This window comes from Strix aluco, chromosome 3 (genome assembly GCF_031877795.1).
Source record: "Strix aluco isolate bStrAlu1 chromosome 3, bStrAlu1.hap1, whole genome shotgun sequence".
Lineage (NCBI taxonomy): Eukaryota > Metazoa > Chordata > Aves > Strigiformes > Strigidae > Strix > Strix aluco.
In genome coordinates, this window is record NC_133933.1 from 85,284,415 (window position 1) to 85,306,551 (window position 22,137).

At 35.2% G+C, this 22,137-nt stretch overlaps 1 protein-coding gene across 6 annotated transcripts in view; it reads right to left on the reverse strand.

Annotated features, from left to right (window-relative positions):
- Window positions 1–22,137, reverse strand: part of GRIK2 (glutamate ionotropic receptor kainate type subunit 2) — a 445,391-nt gene that overhangs the window by 82,138 nt on the left and 341,116 nt on the right. For 5 of the 6 annotated variants that reach the window (XM_074819452.1, XM_074819453.1, XM_074819455.1 and 2 more), the window contains one exon: window positions 19,305–19,522. In XM_074819452.1, the coding sequence (XP_074675553.1) occupies window positions 19,305–19,522 (218 nt within the window). Of the gene's footprint in view, window positions 1–19,304; window positions 19,523–21,012; window positions 21,049–22,137 lie in introns of those variants that run through there. The other variant, XM_074819457.1, reaches the window with a different exon arrangement.

The following is a 22,137-nucleotide window of genomic DNA, read 5'->3' on the forward strand; positions in this document are numbered from 1 at the left end:
AATGTAAGACAGTAAAATCCAGTCAAACAAAAAACCCACAACAGAGGCCATTATCACTAATACGATAGTTAGCCGATAACTGAGTTGCAAGTCTCTGAAGTTAACACAGGAATGACCATGGTTTAATTGTCTTGTAAACAGATGAGAGAACAAGATACTTTTTTCATGAGAAAGTGCATTGATATATGATATTTTATTTCTGACAGTACAGTAGAACTATAATAATTTTTATATAGGTAGAATTTAAAGTACAATTACTCACAAGCATTAGATCTAATCTAAGAATTCATTTTTCAGAATGTCCCAAGAGACCAAACTGACCTGGAGCAATCAAGACCATAAAGACAACCAGAAGACAGAGCTGAATGTTATCAAACCAAAAGGAGTGGTATGGTTCAGTAATTGCTACAAAGGAACTAGGGGAAGGAAATTAGCTCAGCAGACATTCTAGCATTGTTCTATGCCTCCTAAGTATAAATTAACATGTAAGAGTATCTATAAGTTCCTTGAGACCTTTCAAATCCCCGTTGCTGTTAGTTTCTTGCTTCAGTAAAACACAGTGAATTTAATAATACCCCAAACTTATTAATGGCATGCATTTGATGGCATAAGCAACAGCACTGCTCTTTTCATTCTGTATATTTCTGCATCAATAATCTGTGAACATCCTGCAGCAAATTTTCATGCATTTTCTGTCAACCAATTTAGCAGAAAACATTCTGGCAAAGCAGATCTCTGAGTGTATTAGTTTAAGTGAAAATTTAGAGGAAAGAGTTTTTGGTAACTGTACATAGAATGCTGCAATTGGAAATTAATGATCTGATCTAATACCCATCTATTTGAGTTCAGGGCTTAAAAGAAAAGGCAGCAATAAAACCACTGTCCTTATTAAACTGTACAAAGTTCTACCTGATACAACTGTTTTGATAATGCACGAGATTATGAAAAAACATTTCTTAGATTTAGGATTATGATAAAAAGTTATCCTACACTGACTACAGAATCAGATTCTTCTGATAAGCATTTTTCTTGATGCTACCTGGTTGCATCCATGTTTTAAGTTTCCTGCAGCTGAGCATTGAAGCAGCTCTATTCCTAATCTTTTACTGCATCACTACAATGTAGTTCCTGAGGAAAAGAAGTTTAGCTTAATTCTTTTGACTTTATTGTTTTGGTAATCAATTAAAATGCTCATTGTTTTCAGAAAACTGTCAGAAGACCTACAGTTAAAAATAATACAGCCTTTATAGTCTAATTAGCTAAACTGCAATATTTAATAAACATGATTCCTACCTGTATTGACAATCAAATATTGACACTAATCTTGGTCTATAGGCATTTTCCTTTTTTTCTCTTATGATAGCTTGCAAAAGGCTAATTTTAATGGGATTTATGCAAACACAATTAGAGAACATGCTCCATATTATGTGTATTCACACCATATTTTCCCACTGTGAAAACTACAATACTCAGTGCTTTTTATAAAAGATATATAAGTGAACTAAAAATATGCAAGGGGGGGTCATTAAACTTCTAAAGCAATCTTGGTTAAAGGAACAGATTTTAGACCAACTGAATAGCTGTCAGAGTACTCATTTATAGGTCATCTCACTTACAGGCAAACTTGACCCCGAATCCCATTGCATATAGGAAATATGGTTAGCTGAAAGGGTGTGTCATTGCTTCTGAGCAAGTACAGAAGCATTGTAATACAGCAATATAAATAAAGGTTTGTCCATGTTCACTCATATTAGACTAAGAAGGATGAAGATTTCAGCCTTGAATGTTTAAAGCTTTTTGTCACTTCAAGAAGGTGACATTTAACTTTTTAAGTGTAAATAAGGTTATTTTCTCCATTACTAATACAGATTTGCTACCTAAAATAAGAGACTAATAAAGTCCAAGTTCTAAAAGACTTCACATGTTAGATAGAGCTCTAAATTTATTGCTATCTCTGGTTTGCTTGCTTTGATAAATTGTTGTTCAAAAGCAGCAAAAATGCAAAAAGACAAGAGATAATTTAACAGATTTTTATGATGCTTTTGGCTATGTTTATTGGGGTACAAAATATTTGGTCTTGGGCTACTGCATGACAGGAATGCCTCAGCTTCACTTTAAAGTCAAAGGCAAAAAAATTTTCTCTTGTCACCAAACATATCAGTAAGCACCGAAAGCAGAAGCAACTTGCTTGTAAACATCATTGCACAGCACTCTAAAATGAAAGAGCAATCTCAACAGATACCATGTGATATTCATTTAAGCTCTTAATGTCAAAGTCCTCAGCTCTGCTCCTTGTTGTGAACTTTGAAGGCACAGGAAGCTGAAGCACTGCAGAGTACTCAGCAAATCAGATTCCATTCTGACACTAAATATCTAAACTGTCACTGCAATCTTTGATTCAGTGTGTGCTCTAGTGCATTTATTTGTTTATTAGTGTGAGCAGAGATCAAGGTCCAGGAACAATTAATTTACAATTGTGCTGGATTTCAGTAAGAAAGGTGCTTTTAGATAACTAATGTTGACTCCTTCACATTGCCAATAAATATAATTTGTTCTAAACACTTATTGAGCAGACTAGAGGCAGAACTTCCATTAAGCAGTATTTTAATTTAAAAATCAGTGAGGTGAGAAAATTGCTTCAATGTTTTATAAGAAACATGTATACATCCCTGTAAATAGAGGTATTCTTAGAGAAAGATATATGATTAAGGAGTTGGGCTTTTTTTTTAAGGCAAAACCCCCCTATGTTCAGTCTCAAGCACAAAAAATCTGTAATTCACCTTCTTGAAAATAAAGTATCTCACAAGTTTCAAAGTGAACGAATCAAAAAAATCTGTCAGTGGTATCTCCAAGTATTCTATCCTCACTAACACCTGCTCCTTTTTACAACTTGCTCAGAAAAACATTTGAATGCTATCAGCAACTGTAAGCTCTCATACTGACAAATACTATCTATGATCCACTGACTTGCCAGCTCAACATCACTCTGTTTACTGACTCTCCAGTTCTGCTATTCCCTGTAGGACAGTCTCTCTAAAGAGCATCCACTTGATTGATGTATTGAAACTCATTTTTTCTGCAGCAGTTCGTGTGTGGACAAACATTGAGTTGCTTATACTGTTCAGAACAAAAAAAAAAAAAAAACCACAAAAAACCCCCAACACACCATAGCCCCAAAACAAGGAACTTTCTCTACAAGTCTTAAATATTTATGCTCTAGAGAAATTATAACGTGTTGTTTGTTTCCTGTGAACATGCTCCAAAAGCAGCATTTACACTCATCTACAATACAGTAATCACAGAGGGAGCCAATTCTTGTCCTAGTCATTGCACTGGATCTGCTTTCTTCAGAGAGAGAAGAAATTGCAACATTCCAGTTTAAAACTAATAAAATCCTAATCACTTAGTGCAATTCCCCAGATGGATATCTATCTAACTTTTTAACTGCTGTTAAAGTGACTCTTTTAGAGCTGGAGTCATGAAAGCCATCATATTCTAATTTTCTGAAAGCTTGATAGAACCAATATTCTTAGTATAGACGAAGTGTAATGAAGCACTTTCTTTCCCATAGGAAAGTCTTCCACTCATATTCTTTGATGCCAGCTAACCTTCACATCTGCTATTTCCCTATTGATTGCTACAACTTGGCACTTTGTAGAGTGTCTGATGAGGCAATTCTATTCAATGACACCACTTCCTCTTCAACAAAAGGAGTGCAGTAAAATAGCAGTGTGTTTCCTATACCTTCAGGGGAAATGCTGTGTGCAAATTATGCAGACAAACATGTAGTCATCATTTATATGTGTTTATGTGGAGAAGAAGAGCGTTTGTTCCTTTTATACTGAACCATTGCTTATGTAAAATTATGCAAAGTAGATCTGGTTTTGAATTTTTTAAGCAAATGAGGAGTGATTCTGGGTCCCACTTTAAAACTCCATCTCAAAATACATGGTGTTCATTATGGAAATAAGCTTGAAATTAGTCATCACTTAAAATATGATCCAAACATATATTTACAAATCAGTAATGCATGTTAGAGAATATCAGAACAAAGACTATGTTTGTTTTGCTGTCCTTGAATACTAAGATATCAAAGATTCTTTTTTCAAGTAAAATGCAATAATTTCTTCTTGACACATATAATATTAGTGAAATATTTAATTTGAAATTAAAATGGTAAGTAATATCAATTATCTAGTAGTCCTCACTTATAATACTGTGGGAAACACCAGCATGACAAAAAGAAAAGCACTTCATGTTTAAATTAAAGATCAAATATAATGTCTTGGTTTCAAACAGATGGAAACTATTAAACCATTAGTGTTGTGTTTACATTTTACTTTGGCTTTCCTCTAGTCCAAGCCTCTGGATGTGTAACATGTAGCTGATTTTCTTCTTTTTTTTTTTTTTTTTTCAGTGAAACTTCAGAGTCTTTAAGCTTTAAGGGCCACAATTTGTTCTGTGTATAGTCTTACTTGGAATTAGCTTTTTTTTTTTTTTTCCTTTCTATTTTGTATGTCTTTAAGCCTAGATTCACAAAGATACTGAAACACGTAATACCTACTGAAATCAGTGGGAACTTATTTATGAAGGAAGCATAGAAAGAAGAAATAAGGATATAGTTCCATCTTAGGATTTTCAAGGTATACAAATACTTTAATAGGTTATTCCCACCACAATTGATTTAAGTTGAACCAGTACAACTAAGAAAAAAAAATATTTAGGAGCAGGACAGAAACGAAAAAAGTATTCACCTCTTCAGCTAACTCTTCTGCTGAAGAGTAGAATCAGACATAATTATTTCTACTGGTAATATTTTAGGAAAACTGCTAAAGATTCTCACTAACATATCCAAATCAAGACTGTTGATTCACCTGTTACAGTTAACAAAACAGGGTCAGGACAGAGGCCCATAATTGTCCTTACCATCTCTTAGCATGGGGTCTGGAACAGTTTTGTCCTGTCCTAAGGAATAACCTCCCAAACGATACTGGGCTCCACCCCAAGATAATAGCTATAACTTTTGGTTAGCCCTGAAGAAGCCAAAAAGTACAGAAAAATAAAATTTGTGAAAGAGAATTAATGATTCAGAATCTGTTGGATGGTACAGTTTGTTCTGGATGTGGGCAAGTTTTTTTTTTCTGTAAACAAGGTTTTTAGTTTTGCTGTGTCAGCCTACTAATCTCCCATATGCATGCAGAAACCCAAACATGTGAATAGAACTTGACTATATAATTAAAGAAACAGGAATCAATAACAGCAGTGTTGTCATCTTCAGGCTTAAAGGTGATTTCACGTTCTAAAAATTTATTATGCCAATACTTTTGTTTGCTTATTCTTGATTTTCTTTTTTTAAACCAGGAAAACCAATCAAACAAACAAACAACTTCAAACAATAGTCCCTTTGCTCTAAGTGCCTTAAGAGTTACTCAAACAGCTGTAAATTAAACCATGTCACAATTTTGGAACTCCCAATGCTATCCTAGAGGATGACAACATAAAAATGTTTGGAGCTTTAAGTGGTTTTAGAAATGGCAATCTGTATATATCCTCAGATTTTTCATCATTTCTCAATTAATACGTACTGAGCTTTAATAATTCGACACAATTTACTGAACTGTACCATTTAAGTTTCCATAAAAATTCTGGCACAGAATATGTCAAGATTACCATATACTTCCAAAAAAATATGCAAAAAATGCAAATACATTACTGGTGCACACCTCAAAAGCCTGCACCTGTGTCCCTAATTTAATTTTAAAAAATTTAATTGGACTCATAAATGTAAAAAAAGTGACAAGCAGATGACACAGCAACATCTGCCCTGCTGGTGAAGGATAAATGTACTCAACCTCTAATATGATCAAGCATATGAAGTCACATGAGCAAAACAAAATGGTGGATTGTGTTTATTGTTTATTTTTACTTTTTTTTTTTTTTTTGAAAGACAAGCTTTGCAATCACTGGCTTACTTTTAGGAACACTCCTTGTGACTGATTCACTCTTTTTAAATATGACGTTAATAAACACAGACCAGAATTTTGACCACAGTCCAACTCAGACTGTAAGCCAAAATGTGAACTTTTTCTATGATTTGAAAGAGATTTTTCTCTTTTTTTGGTGTTTATTTCAGTGCCAACATGTAAGAAAGTAAGCTCCTCACAGCCTTTAAACTAATAATCTAAAATAAGACAAATAACCCCACAGTGCTACTTTAGTTTTATTATGGAATTAGAATTATTCATATTATTCCTTGTAAAATTAATTAATTTGCATACAGTCATACTGCAGTTTATACCTGTATGGAAGTTGCCTAGTGCTTAAATAGTGACCAGAAATTTTATAAGATTCATCTTGCATACTTGTAGCCACCTACACTTTAAGCATCTAGACCAAGGTACTAATCTAAGCTTCTCTATAATGGGAAAAGTTCTATAACTCTGGAGAACACTGTCCTTCTAGGGCAGTTACTTAAGGCAATATGGAAGAAGTGCTTTCTGGTGCCTTTCCAGTGCCAGTAAAAGGCAAGTCGATGACTACTTGAGAAGACAGCAGATATCTACATTTTGAGTGAGGAGAAACCTGCCCTACATGTTTCAAAAACTACGTCTTTCCTAGTAAAACAAAGCTTTGAGACTCAGGATCTTATTATGTCTTCCTATTAAATTCTCTCATCAACACTCAAGATTCTTTACTAATCCACCAATTTACCAATAGATTGGTAAATTTATCATTTACCACTCTATTGGTAGTACAGTCCTACTCTACATATTTTGATAAATTTCAGGAACACAATCTATTCCTGGTTTTATTCATTATCATTTTAGGGATACCACACTTCATTTTACAAGTCTTATATCTATAAAAGAATAATAATTAAAATAGGGTTTGTGTGATGCAATAGAGTGCAAGAAAATATAATAATAAAATTTGAATGAGAAATATATAGTAACAGGAGACTTGTAATGACTTGATTTCATCACTAATGTCAACAATGTAAAAATAACAAAAACCATCTCAAATCACACAGTATTACAACTGCAATATTTGTTGGTTCTGGTGATTTTGTGGTTAGAGTTATTCCACTAAAAGTTAGAGATTCAAAGTAATTCTATACTTCTGAAAGGAAAGTTAAAGACCTGAAGATTAAGCCCAAGAGTCTTAATGTTTTTTGCAAGTATTAAGAAATGTATTTAGCATATTTAGAAATCAAGCTCTATCTTGGAAGTAAATCCGGAACTCCATTATTACCTCAATAAGAATGTAAAAAATAATGGCCTCGATACTGCTTATGAGATGAGCCTTATACTTTCAATCCTTCTTTCACCTTTGATAATCTGATTTGAAAAGACAGCCACTGAGACAGTCAAATCTTCATTATGAACAGGCTGTACAAAAAAAAAAAAAATATCTCCTTAATTTCAGAAGAGAGATTTCTTATATGAGATACTGGGATATATACATACTTATATGAGACTGGAAGAGAAAGCTATAACTGAAATTTCAGTATTTCCTCTGTTAACTTCTGATTTTATGGGTAGCCAGACCCCTGACTAGAATACCATTGTTGAATTGCACATCTATAATGAACTATGCCCAGCATCTCTGTACTTCAAGGAGCAAAAACTGCGTCAGAAATACTAGATATAACCATAAAATAAATTAAGGAACTGAACTGTTAGTTTTGTTCAATCCAAGTAAATTCCTCAGCAATTCAGCCTGAATAAAGATACATTTGAATGAGAACTACCTGGATAGGCTTAGATAGAACTTTTAACATCAAAGAAACTATTGTCAGAGCTTCTTTGCCAGATAAGGTGAAAGGGTGAAAGAAGAGCTAGAGAGCCTTCCCAGCAAATCATGGAAAACGTTTGGTACTAGTCTTCCTTCTTCACAGAGCTCTTTAGGGATGTGCTTTCCTTTTCAGAAAGTGGAAATATGAAAGAGTACATGAAACTTCTATCAGACATGTCATATAGAAGCTTCCTAAGAGTTTTGGAAGATTCCTTGTAAACCAAGGAAAGTAAGTGTCTCTTGTATCAAAAAATAAAAAATTAAAGACAGAGAAACAGAAAGAGAGTAAGAGCAACAGAAACAATTTCTATCTTACCACTGCGCTTCTGTTGCACAAGAAAATAAGAGTTTTCAAAAACCGAAAACGGCAAGTCTTCAAAGGCCTCCAGGATATTTGCTGTATTTTATAGCTCATTGAGGGGAAGCTGATTTCAGTTCTCAAATGGAAAGATAGACTACTCAAATACAAATATTTTAACGTAAGCAATACTACACCCTTTGTTAATTTTCACAATATCTAGTTTCTAACTAGAAAAAATTGTTTACTAATAGTATGTATTAATATAATAAAAGCTCCCATCAAATCACAATGATTCAGAACAGAATTCACATAACTTACCTGAATTTTGGTTGCCAATTACATTTAAATACCTATTATGAGAACTTAACTCAAATTCAGCATAAAAGAGCATAATGAGTGACTGCCTCAGCTTTTAAGATGTGAAAAAAATACCACCCCCCCATTTTCCTATATAATAACTTGATGAGCAAATTGAAAGATCACATGTCATATCTGAACAAATTAAAAAATGCTAAGAAAATATATTGCTTATTTTTAGTCCAACATGTTCATGGCAGTAGCATCAGTAGGCTACTCTGATCATAAAGAGCTGGCTGCTCATGGCTTGGACAGGTGTACTCTTTGCTCGGTAGGAAACTGGGTGGATGGCCAGGCCCAAAGGGTTGTGGTGAATGGAGTTGAATCCAGTTGATGGCCGGTCACAAGTGGTGTTCCCCAGGGTTTGGGGCCAGTTCTGTTTAATATTTTATGAACGATCTGGATGAGGGGATCGAGTGCACCCTCAGTAAGTTTGCAGACAATATCAAGCTGGGTGGAAATGTTGATCTGCTTGAGGGTAGGAAGTCTCTACAGAAGGATTTGGACAGGTTGGATTGATGGGCCAAGGTCAACTGTATGAGGTTCAAAAAGGCTCAGTACCAGAACCTGCACTTGGGTCACAACAACCCCATGCAACACTATAGGCTTGGGGAAGAGTTGCTGGAAAGCTGCCTGGAAGAAAAAGAACTCGGTGTGTTGGTTGACAGCCAGCTGAATATGAGCGGGCGGTGTTCCCAGGTGGCCAAGAAGGCCAATAGGCTTGTATCAGAAAGGCTTGTATCAGAAATAGTATGGTCAGCAGGACTAAGGAAGTGATCATCCCCCTGTACTCAGCACTAGTGAGGCCACACCTCAAATACCATGTTCAGTTTTGGGCCCCTCACCACAAGAAAGTCCAAAGAGCAACAAAGATGATGAAGAGTCTAGAGCACAAGTCTTATGAGGAGTGGGTGAGGGAACTGGAGTCATTTAGCATGGAGAAAAGGAGGCTGAGGGGAGACATTATCACTCACTATGACTATCTAAAAGGATGTTATAGTGAGGTGGGAGTCTGTCTTTTCTCCAAAGTAACAAGCAACAAAATGAGGGGAAACAGCCTCAAGTTGCACCAGGGGAGGATTAGATTGGATATTAGGAAAACTTTCTTCACCAAAAGGGCTGTCAAACATTAAAACAGGCTGCCCAGGGAAGTGGTAGAGTCACCATCCCTGTAGGTATTTAAAAGACATGTAGATGCGGTTCTTAGGGACATGGTTCAGTGGTGGACTTGGTACTGTTAGGTTAACAGTTGGACTCAATGATGTTAAGGGTCTCTTCCAACCTAAATGATTCTATGATTTCATGATTCTAAAACATGGTTTAGGTTTTTTTGTTTGGGTTTTTTTGTGGTGGTTTTTTTTTTTTTTTTTTATAAATCTTTATATTGTGCAGATTTAGGATCTTGAATTCATTAAATACAAGTTCAGTTAATGCATGAACACTGAAAAATGCTTAAAAGGCATCCAAAACCAAGAAAATTTATGTCATTATTACCATAGGTGTATTGCAAAAAGGATTATTAAACAATCTCAACAAACATTCTGTTTGGATCAATGAAAAACTCTGGAGAAGGAATTCATCAGTGTAATAAGATTTCAGGTGTGTCCAGGGCAATTCTGGCACTGGAAATATTTCTCTACACAAAGCAATGCTAGTGCAGTTGGATAACAACTCAGTAGTATCATATGACACTGATAATGTGGAACCAAGTGTTCACCTCTGTTAATGAATAGTGTCTTTCAGGCTGCTTCAGCAGGCAGGAACTCAACACTGAAGGTTGTCACAGAAAACAAGCTAAACTGAGAGAAAGTTCATTCTGGAGAGTTGTTTCTGAATCACATTACCAGGATGAGTCATAGATCAAATCTGCAAACTTTACATGGCTACTTAATGATAGTTCTATTTGCTTTGGAGAGCTTTGCTGGGCTTTTTTTCAGACTCTGATAGTTAAAAATGTTCTCAGATGTACTCTTAATTTCCTAAACAAACCCTAATTCTGAAATCTCTCTTTCATACAGATTGCTGTTTGCAGTTGAAGGATTCTCTATGATCTAGTTCAGTTCCTTTTCTCACTTTGTTCATGCTCTAAAGACAGACATAAAGAAAGAAAAAGCTGAAAAGGGAAATGGAGAGGAAGGGAGAGGAAGGGAGAGGAAGGGAGAGGAAGGGAGAGGAAGGGAGAGGAAGGGAGAGGAAGGGAGAGGAAGGGAGAGGAAGGGAGAGGAAGGGAGAGGAAGGGAGAGGAAGGGAGAGGAAGGGAGAGGAAGGGAGAAACTCTTACCCTGCCTCCCAGGGAAAAGCAGCAGGAGAAGGAGAGAAATGTGATAAGGTTAGATAATAATTAGGTTATTCATTTCTGAGGAAAAAGGCTTGCAACTAAACCTATGATCAAAACCCAAAAGTTCAGTCATTCTCTTACAACTGATCCTGTCAGCAATGCCATTACAGGCCCTGAAGAGGCCAGAAAGTGAAGTGCATCAGCTGAGAGAAAGGAAACAAAATGGTTTACCAGTGAAGACAAAACCTACAATAGTACATAAGGACAACATACATTCTGGAAGTAGCAGCAACTACATTGCTGTCAATTTTCTCATCCTCATCCTCACATCTCCAAATGTCTACGCAACATAACTCACTTCCCAAAGAGTGTGCATTCCCAATGGCTTTCACATTTAGCAGGGTGATATAAGATTGCCCTTCTGGGGAAAGGGACACCCCTTTCTGCCCTTGTGTCAGTTCTAGCATTCTAGCAGCCAGAACAGCTTTCTTCACAACTGAAAAGTAAACCTGCAACACATAAACAGATTCATATTCAGTTGGATCAGAAAGCCGGACTGACTCTTGTCACAGCTCTATGATATGTAGAACCAACAGAGCTTGAGGTTGAAGACAGAAGAAATTGGACTATTCATAGTTAGAATGGCTTAAATTGATCCCAAGAAAACACAACAAGAAAGCCCTTGAGAGATGTGACCAGAAACAATTTGCAGTGATTAGTAGTGACTAATGTCCATCTGACTTCAAAGGAAAAAGCCCCTACTTTTCTTGTCTTCAGTGGCATCACTATATATTATCAAAAAAAAAGACAGAATGGGTTTCTCTTAACTACAAAATTATTTTACAAATATCTAGATTATAGCATTCCCCTGAATCAGCTACATTTGGTAGAAATTCCAGTCTTTTGCTGTAAAAAATCCTGACACAAATTAGGACTCAAAGTGTGGTATGGATTATATTTGTATATCAACAGGCTTGACTTTCTACAGACAAATGTACAGTTAATTAGTAATTATTTTTCCTCCTCTGGGCTCTGATTTCTTGTATCCTATATTTCTATCCAAGTGGCAAATAGATCTTGTTATATATTACTGTATGTTATACACTCAGAAAAAACAGCTTTGTACAGACAATCTCCATCAGATACCTACAGTATGGATCATTAATGCACGTACATTAATTAATGCATGTTGTCGTCAGATGCAATTTTGAAAAATAATAAAAATGTCAGCTTCTTGCTGGTATGTTCATTCTAGCCATACATTATATTCATACTGAGAAATACTTATGGAACAAGAAAACCAGATGGGACCATAGGTTACATAGTTTATCCCACCTGAGAGTTCTGTGAGAAAATCAGCATAAACTTTTTCCCATATGAATATTTGGGGTAAGACAGAAACAGATGCTGAACTGTGCAAAATATTAGCTGGTCCAAAGACAAAGAAGAATTTTCCTAATGCCAACTTTTAATTTATTTTTTATGTCTCTCTTTGTCTTAATTTCAAAAATATCTAGTGGGGACACAATTCATATGTTAACTATGTAATTCAATATTTTAATTATTGTGAATGACTATGCTTGTTTTCACTGGGAAGTTATGTTTATTACCTTGAGAGGACCCAAAAAGCATTTGTACTTTTTTCATCAGTTTCTAAGATCTGTAGCTGGACACAGGTGTAAAAGATAAATATGAATCCTGTGATTTTGGAGCATAATTATTCATGAATACCACTGTTAGGCAGCAGATTATTTTCTGGATATATGGCATAATGCAGTATAAATCTCTGCAGAAATTAAAAGTTGACTAGTCCTTGTATTCATCTTTTCCAGCCCATAATGTAGGAACAGGGGGAAAGTGTATAAGGAATGAGGAATTTGGAATGGGGAAAGGGAAGGGAAAAGGCACAGGCATGGACAAAGGCAGGGGTGGAAAGATAGTGGATTTCAACCACATTCTACCTGTTTTTAGTTTCACGCCTCAGCACTGAGATGCAACAGGCAGCCAAACATATGCTCTTATTTACTGCAGGAACAGTAATGGCTCTGACAATCCCAGAGAGGAAGGGTATAAAACCATTTCAGTCACTTTGTCCCAGTACCTAGAGAGTTGGTTGAAATGAGGCCCTTTATGTGAATTAGTTCTGCTTTCTGCCCACAGATTCAGAAGAAGGACAGTTCACTTCAAAGAACTTAATGGTACCAAATTTATCTGAATTTCTTCTACTTAGAATTCAAATGCACTCCTGCTCTAGTTGTAGTCTGTGTTAATGCATCATCTAATCTACCTACCTCTACCTAGATTCCATGATCTTTTAAAGAAATAAGTAGAACACAATGAGGTCTCTGGACAAAACTTATATTTCATTCTCACAGATTCTGTCATTGTAGATTCCGTTCTTATAAGTGTATGAAGGGAAAAGGGAAATAATACATTTCAACTATATGTGTTTCTAGAAGACAGGTTCAAACCATGATGATGAAAAAGAAGAAAAAATAACCAAAACAAAACAGATTATGTTATTTGTATTCAATTCCCTTTTTAGTCAAAAGTGCCACTTGCTTTTATGCATAAGAACATTCAAATGCAACTTATCTATAAAGTGAAATAATTTTAAAGCAAACTGGTATCTGCTACCAATTACTTTTTAAGCATTATCCAGATCAGCACATGGAGGCTGGGACTCAAAAAAATGTTTTCCATTAGTCACTGTCAGTCAGTGGATATTTGAGAAGCTCAGAAGTGGCATTTCTTTCATCTTTAACTTGCAACAAGTCCACCAGATAATAGATACACACTGCTAAACTTCATAATGTTTTATTTGTAACATACAACTAAAGGTTCTATGTGTGTATATGCTCATGTGTTTGTACATTCATACTTATTTGTTAAACAGATAAATGTGATTTGTACATTATAATGTTCAAACCCAGGTTTGAAAATATCACTGAAGTTATTATACTGGCTTTATGCACGTCAATGCCAACATCACTCATGACAAATGAATGGCATTCATATCTTTATTCTTGCTGGTTTTCTTTCATTTATGTCAGGGGATCTGTCACTTGTACTGCAGTTGCAAGCAGTGGAAAAATTCCCCTACAACTGCTTCTTTCAGCCTTAAGAGACTATTTCTGAGATTTTGCAATGTATAGGTAGAGCTTCATGTTAATTCCTTTAGCAATAGGCTGAGAATTCGAAAGAGGAAGATAGACATTAAGCACTGAACTGTTGCCCCCCAGAATTTCCTGAGGGAGGCAGTAACAAAATGGCTAGGGTAAAAGACAAAGGAGAGAGGGAAACTGAGAAAAGTCAGCAGCATGGATCTTTGTGGAGAAAAAGCAGTGTGGGAAGAAATGGAAGATACTGTAGAAAAGTAGAACTGGGGTATAAAAATGGGTCCTGAAGAAGAAAAGGAAAGAAACTGGTAAATATAAATAATTAAATAGAACAGTCTATCGGATAATTCTAAGGTGTGTGAGTCAGCTTTCCTGAATTAGCTCCCTATCTGCCTTTCACCAAGCGATCTTGAAAAAGATGCCTTCCCTTTTAGTGCTTCAGCTTCCTTATCAGCAAATCAAGGATATAAACCATACAACTCTCACAGAGAGCTGAGAAGACATTTAATTTGTGATGCAGAAGTAATGACACTAATCTACTGCTATTAGAGAATGAAAAAATACTTTGTTTTTTACTATTTGTTATGCAAATGCCTAGCAACCATAAGAAAAGTTCCATTGTGCATGGCACTGTACAAAAACATAGAAAGAAAAAGAATCTGACATTGAAAGGTACAGATATGAAAAATTATGAGAAAAACAAAAGTACACAGCAACTTCACCAAAAAAATCTTAAAATCATAGACCACATATATGCTGCAATAGTTTGTGTGTGAGGATGGAGAACTGTGATACAAATACAAGTAGAGTAGAATTAACATTGTTCTCAATTTCAGAACTGTCATTCATCAAGAAAACAGACACTGGGATTTTGAGAAACATAGACTGAGAGACCACAGAAATCTGAGACAATTAAAAGTCTGAGCTTTTTATCCAAGAACAGCTAGTGTGAAATAGGTACTTTTCATGAAAATAACAAATGTTTTTTATTTAATTCCAAACAGGAAGGAAGTCAGGCTTCTGAGACTTGAAAATGGTCAACAGTGACAAAAGCAGCCAAGAGAAAGGAAGAGAAGTTCATAACTAAGAAAAACTCCACAATCTGAGGAACTCCAAAACGTGTATCAGGAGTGAAAACTACAAGTCTAGCAGCAGAAATGGCTTAGAAATTACTTTCACATACCTTCTAATTCTTGGATAATACTAAGGTTTCCTTTGTTGTTCTGAATGAAATTGCCCACCAGACCCACCAGGCATGTAACAGACTTGTAAAACTATTTCCACACTCAGACTAGATAAGGAGATCTTAAGACATCACTGAAAATTTCCTTCACTTTCTGGTTTTTAAAAGGACTTGTACGTGACACAGTTTCTCAGACCATGAGAAGACATATAATGATCTGGAGGACCTAATAAACCTCTGGAGACAACATTCTCCTTTTTCATCGAAGCTATTTCAGAGGGACGTTTGACTCACAAGGGTAACAGGATTTTCAATGTGTATTCCCTGTGCTCTCCAAGATTTTAACTTTAGCAGGTTTTAATCTAGCAGTTTGTTTGTTTGTCTGATTCCCATTTAGGTTCTCTTTCAAAAACCACTCTTCTTTTGTTTTAGCACCACACAATTTTGGCAAGTTTCCAAAGTTTTTTTAAGAATTCAATGGACTGCTATATAGATAATTTATGCAGAAATTACTGTCAGTCTCATGGGCAGCTACCAAGCCTCACTGTGATTGGAACTAATAACTATTACCAAGATATGATAATTTCATTTAACATTAGGAAACCATCTGGTGCCTTCATTTCTTGTTGAAACATAATGCCACTGTTTTACTCAATCCACTGTCATTAAAACAAGACAAAGCAGCTAAGGAAAAACATATACACAGATGATAAATTTATCCTCTTGATCAACCCCCCACAGAACTCATACTCATACATAGATCTTTGAAGTAGGAGTGGACTACTAAAATCTAATCTGAGCTCCTGTATAATGAAGTCTATCTATTTCATTGAGTAGCCTCTAAATCAAAAGCATAACATGTTAGGGCTATGTTGTATCTATTTCCCTCACAATGGCTGCATGTGATGGATGAATCCAGCCTACTCCTACATAAGTTGTACCAGTGGTTAATTGCTCTCACTCTTAAAAATATGCACCTTATTTCTAGTCTGAATTTGCCTAACTTAATCTTTGAAACACTGGATCTCATTATGCCTTTTTCTGCTAGATTAAACAGTCATCTCCTGTCAAAAGTCTCATTCCCATTAAGGCACTTACAGACGATGATCAAGTCACCTCTTAACCTTCTCTTCAGCAGATTAAACAGACCAATCTTCTTCAGCCTCTAACTACAATGTTTATTTCCGGACCTACAGTCATCCTTTCACCTTTAATGAACTCTTTCCAATTTTAAACATATTTTCAAAGTGTGGTCACCAGAACAGGACACAATAGCTCATTAATATTTTCCCTAATGTCATATAAAAAGGCAGTGTTACTTCCTACTTGATATTCACTTGTCTGTATATCAGAGAATATAATATATACCATTTAAAACCCTCCTTTAGCTTATTGATAAAACAGAAAGTATTCTGAAAGGAATTTAAAATGTGATTATTTATCCTGGTTTTTTTTACACACAATGCAGCAAATGTATGCAACTTCTGTCTTTTCTGTACTACCTCTGCTTTTCTATACTATCTACATCTAGTGTCCTTTCTGTCAAAGATATTTTTCTGATAGCTTTTGTCTTCCTTTATCAGTTTCCTGTTCTTAAGTGTTTTTTATATTATTATTTAGTAGTAGCATCTCTGAGCTGTTGAACTCCAGTGGTACCTTTAAAGGCAATTCCACTTATTTTAAAATATTTTCTTGCATTTTCATTTTCTTCATGTAAAGAAAATACATTCCTGATGCAATTTGCTTATACAAAATAGAAGTATATTTTGAAAACACACAAATACACGTATACTATGTTGACCACGGCTATAGTATTCTGTTTTCTGAAAACCTCATTGGGTAAAAATACCTAATTCTACCAGAAAGTTGACTGTAACAGATAGACTGTGTATAAAAATTTTGGTATATATTTCACAGAATACATATTTAATTACATTGTATTCTTTACATAGGTAGCTCTAGTGAATAGCACTTACATCAAGCAAACTCTAATTTCCACCTGGAAATTGCTTTAGACATTGAATGAATCAAATGAGATTGTATAGTTTTCATTTACTTTTCTTTTTGAGCATGATTTTCACTTATTGGCTGAACTACAAGAACAGCTGTAACTACTTTTAATGCATAAATTTGGATTCATTTCATTAGGTAAATAATACCAATAATTTACATATTACTAGATAAGATAGTAAACATCAGAAAATTATTTGGAATCATTTGTTTGCTAGCTGAAACAGAAGCTCTTAACTATCGGTGCATTTTCATGTCACAAAACACTTACTAACCATGATCTGTTCACACATAAAGCCCAGAAAATATGTTTGTTCAACAGAATCTAAAATATATCCACTGAATAAAGAAATCCTGTGTTTTGTTCTGATTTCCCTTTTTCATTCATAGTGAAGAAGGAGAATTCATTAATGTACTAAAAGCAATACCAAATTATGTGACCTGACACCAAAACTGTTGTGTATGTCTAGGTTATTTCAACTGTAGACAAAAATTTTATATGCAGGATGTGCAATTACTTTTTCATGAGAAGTGAGTCCTCTCTAGTTCTTGGATACAATATACTAGAGAAACACGAAATATATCTAGATAAATAGAAACAGAAGAAGAAAGAGAGCAGAGAGAAAGACTTGTGCAGAAAAGGGAGCAGTATATTAATATGCAGAGGGGAAAAACATCCAGAGAAAGATAGTCTCTGTGCACTTAAAACCCCCACAGATTATGTGCATACAAAAAAGGAAAAAGTGAATAAGAGAAAATTAAGGACAGAGCGAAGGAAAACTAAAACTTAAGACGATGCAGAGAAAAGTGCTTCTGGCAACCAGAAGGAAAGACACTGCCAATTTAAACTTGCTTCCTAACATTTTAGAGTCCACAGTTCAAATCCAAATTAGAACAAGTTCAAAGTTTTTTCCCAGACAAAAATGAAATTAAAGCCCTCTAGTGTTTCCTGGTAACTCAATAAATACCTTGCGTCATCTCTTTATGTCTCAATACATAAATCATTTTGACTCTTTTAGAAACCTCAGTCTTTAAACTTTCAATGTTGTTTCTTTTAACTGCTTCACATATTTCCTGACGTCAAGAGACCTCTAATTGATTAGTTATTTTTATTTAATTCATCACTTCCTTTTCCAACAAGTATTCTAGGGAAAACACTCAGAACCTTCCCAATGTATTAAGTTAAGCAGCCTAAAACATTCCGAGAAACTGAAGTTGAATTAATTTTTATTTCCAAGCAGAAGCTGAAAGCCCTATAATTATTTTTAAAAATTAAAACTACATGTACACTGTGATTGGCTCTAAGGTCATAAGATTAAATAGTGACTATTTAGCCCTGATATCTAAACAAATTTTGTAGTCTCTGAATGTGATGAGAAAAACTGAGCATACACTCTTCAAATTCTACAGCTGTTTACAAGTTACTTTGGGCCTCAGTTTGTCTGATCTCAAATGCCAGTGTAACAGACACTGCAAAGTTTTAGGTGACAGCATAATAACTCTAAACCAAAATATACTAGTTAAGATGTACCAAAGATCAGACAAATATTCTTAAACACCTCTCTCTTTGGAAGATCCGAGACACCTCTGTGCTGTCAGGCACAAGGAGTTATAGAACAAACCATCCTCTCTCCCTTCATGCATACTTTTTACTAATTTAAGTTCACTTAAATGCTTGATGAAGCTAGAAAAGAAAAATTTCTCTCTAAACCAGCAGCATATTTCACTATATTTTAAATTGAATTATCTTGGTAACAGGTTAAAAGGAATAGAAAAACTGGAAGAATCTGAGTTTTTTCTATGGACCCTAAATTTCATCGAAAAGTTTCTCAAAAATCCAAAGTCCAAAACGTTTTTCTCAGTCCAGCCACTAATATCCTTAGTGTAGTCCAGTTGCTTGAACAAAGACTACAATTAAGTATAACGTTACTGAACTGATACCGTAACTCTTAATGCGACAAAACTCATTCTTCAACAGGGCTATAGAAGGAAGATCTGTCTGAGCAAAGTGTTCGTTTTTCTTCACCTACTCCACTGCTATGAATTCATTTCTTTGAGCAAAATCATCAGAGAAATTGTCTTTTATTTCCCATGAGAGATTTTGCATTTGATTCCTTTGCTCTCTTGCAAATCCTCAAAAAAGTGATTTTCAGTTGCTTTTGACAGCAGTGGGAATCCTATCTGTTGCTCCTCAGCAAGGTGCACAAACTTTCCCACCAAAATCAGGATACAGCATATTTTCAAACAGAATATAAAGCTTACCTTGAAGAAAGTCATGGTTGCTCCATCTTCAACTGCTCCATACTCTATCTTTGTCTGCTTGGCCAAATCATCAGCAGAATCAATAGGGGATTCCATACGTTCCACTGTCAGAAAGGCGGCTAGGTTAGCAGTGTACGAGGAAATGATGATAAGTGTGAAAAACCACCAAATGCCTCCCACTATCCTGGTGGAGAGGGCTTTGGGCATGAGCTCAGAACCTAACGAAAACCAGGGGAGAAAAGTGAAACCAAAGCACAGAAAACCATTAATAAGTGTTCAGCACTTTTTGCCACAGTGGGAAGATGGAATCACTGTGCAAAAAAATCTTTAAGCTACAGGCTTACATGTACTGCTTGTACAAACACACACAACTGAAATGAAAAATAAGAACTGATTACACTTATAAAGACAGATCTTTTTGGAGCTGTGGGAATCAAAATATAGTAATGGGAGACTCAATGATCAGTGCCTTTTAAAAAATTATAAATATATATAGCAATGTGGAAAATGCCATTACTTGAACTGGTTTTCCAGAAAAAATCCTGACTGGACTGAGCATCTAAGTTAATACTAATATTGAAGCACTTATACAGTTCTTTATCTTCAAGGCACCAAATAAATATTATTTAAGTATTTTGTAAAAATTGACTTGAGTATATAAAAATAAGCTATTGATGAAAGGAGCAGATATGAAATAAAGTATTACATAGCTGAAATACAAAATCTGAAATCTACTATAAATATACTTTTGACTTTTGCCATGTGTATTGCTATAAAATAAGGTTGCTTATTGGCTGCTTAGTTAAAAAAATTAACATCTCCCATCTCTATAGTTAGCCCCTCAATTTCAGATAAACATGGGTGGCTATGCCACACATTTAATTTGACAGAGCAGCAATGAAAATATTAGACCACTATGCATAAACTAGATAAAGATAGATTATAATGCATTGCTGGAGTTGCCTGCTCATGGCACTAAAGAATGGAGGGGAAGACAGACACTGTATAGTAATTTGCAGAATTTAGGGTTAATGCTAATTTAGGGTCTAGTGAGACAAATTGAAACACATATACTCTTCTTGTGCTCAATTACTAAAAATAGGAAAAAATAAAATTCAGTGTAATTTACAACCACAAATATTTATTATAAATGAGCATGTATGGATTCTTTCCATAGCATTATAATTGAATGGAATGAAATTTCTAATGATGTCGAATAAACTATTTCAAGCTTCACTGTAGAAACTTTACATAAGATCTTTTAGAAGTATCCAGAAACGTGTTTTCAAAGAAACTGTTTTACCATATCCACTATACCATTGTACCAAAACAATCACTTTTTGTTAATTGGTCGCTATGCTTCCTTTTAAATCTCCTGGGTAAAATGGAATGAAGGCAAGATGGACTATTTTATTCCTGTTAAATTTTAGTGTTTATATTGAATTATTTAAGGAACTGGTCCAGCAAGGTAACACATCTTCATATAAATGAAATATTATGCCAAACTTCCAACGTCAATGCCAAAAAAAAAAAAGAAGAAAATAACAGAAAGGGGAAAAAAAAAAGGGGGGGGGGGAAGAAAACCAAAGAAAAGGAAAAAAGAAGTGGTATCATAACTGGACTATCGTATTCAAAAACAGCCCATCTTACCCTGCAGTTCATCTTACCCTTGCTGTTTCAAACAAAAAAAGCTGACAGACTTGGACATGACAGCCAACTCCAGCGCCAGACTCTGCCTAGAATTCTGCAAGGAAAAAAGTAGAAAAGTACCTTTCTGATGTAGTTGCTCCTAGGCCCTGTTAGTCAGACACTCAGACACCATAACACTAACAGATTTCCCAATAAGCCCACCATCATCAACTCTTTTTAATTGCTCTCGTTTCATTTAAAAAGCAACACCAATAAAGTCAGATAGGACTAGGAAGAAAAGAAGAGTGGAAACATTTGCGGCAGTTGCCCCAATTACCACAAGTTCATACCTTACCAAGGACTGAAATCGAGTGCCACCTAGGCCCGTGAAACAGAGCCTGGTTAGGGGCTGACTGTCATGTACCCAAGGTAACGTCATGTCCAGCACTATATCCCACAGTTTCCTGGGAGCGATGGGTGTCAGCAAGACATGTATGAGTTCCCTCTATCATGTATCCTCCAGCATTAAGCAAATGTTTTGTAAAGAAGCAGCACTTAATAAGTTAATGTGAGTATGGCCCAAGCACTATTATATTGTTTCTAATGGAAAGTTATTGCTGTTAGGTGAGAACTTCCACACTTGTGTAAAAACCTACTTTTAGATTACTTTTTAGGCTCTTGAAATATTTTTTTTAAAGTAATTATCAAAATCAAGACTGATCCTTCATCCTTAGAATGGTGCCTTTGAAAGATTATCAAAAGATGTACTGAGTCAAAGGCAAAACAATACAAGGCAAGGGCAGAGGATCAGCCTTAATTCTGAAAAAACAGTTTTTCTTCATGGAAATCTACTATCCTCCAAAGATACCTTTTTAAATGAATGTCTTTTCTTTTTTCCTATTTTGATTGTCAGGAAATATTTAGATGCTAGGGACTAAAATACTTTTTTCTTGAGAAAAGGTGATGCAAAAACCTAAATTGCTCTTTTCCCTCCTACAGAAATATGAAGAAGTATATAGCCACATAAGGAATAAAACTAACAATCTTGAGAACTGTGAACAGAATTCAACTGTTTCATTCAGTTTCCATTTTTGGTAGCTCCTCTGAAAGCAACCATTATCTTACAAACATGTATTTAGGAGTTGTGCTTGGACTATATAATTTCTTGAAATGTATTTTGATAATCTAGTTGATACTAAACACG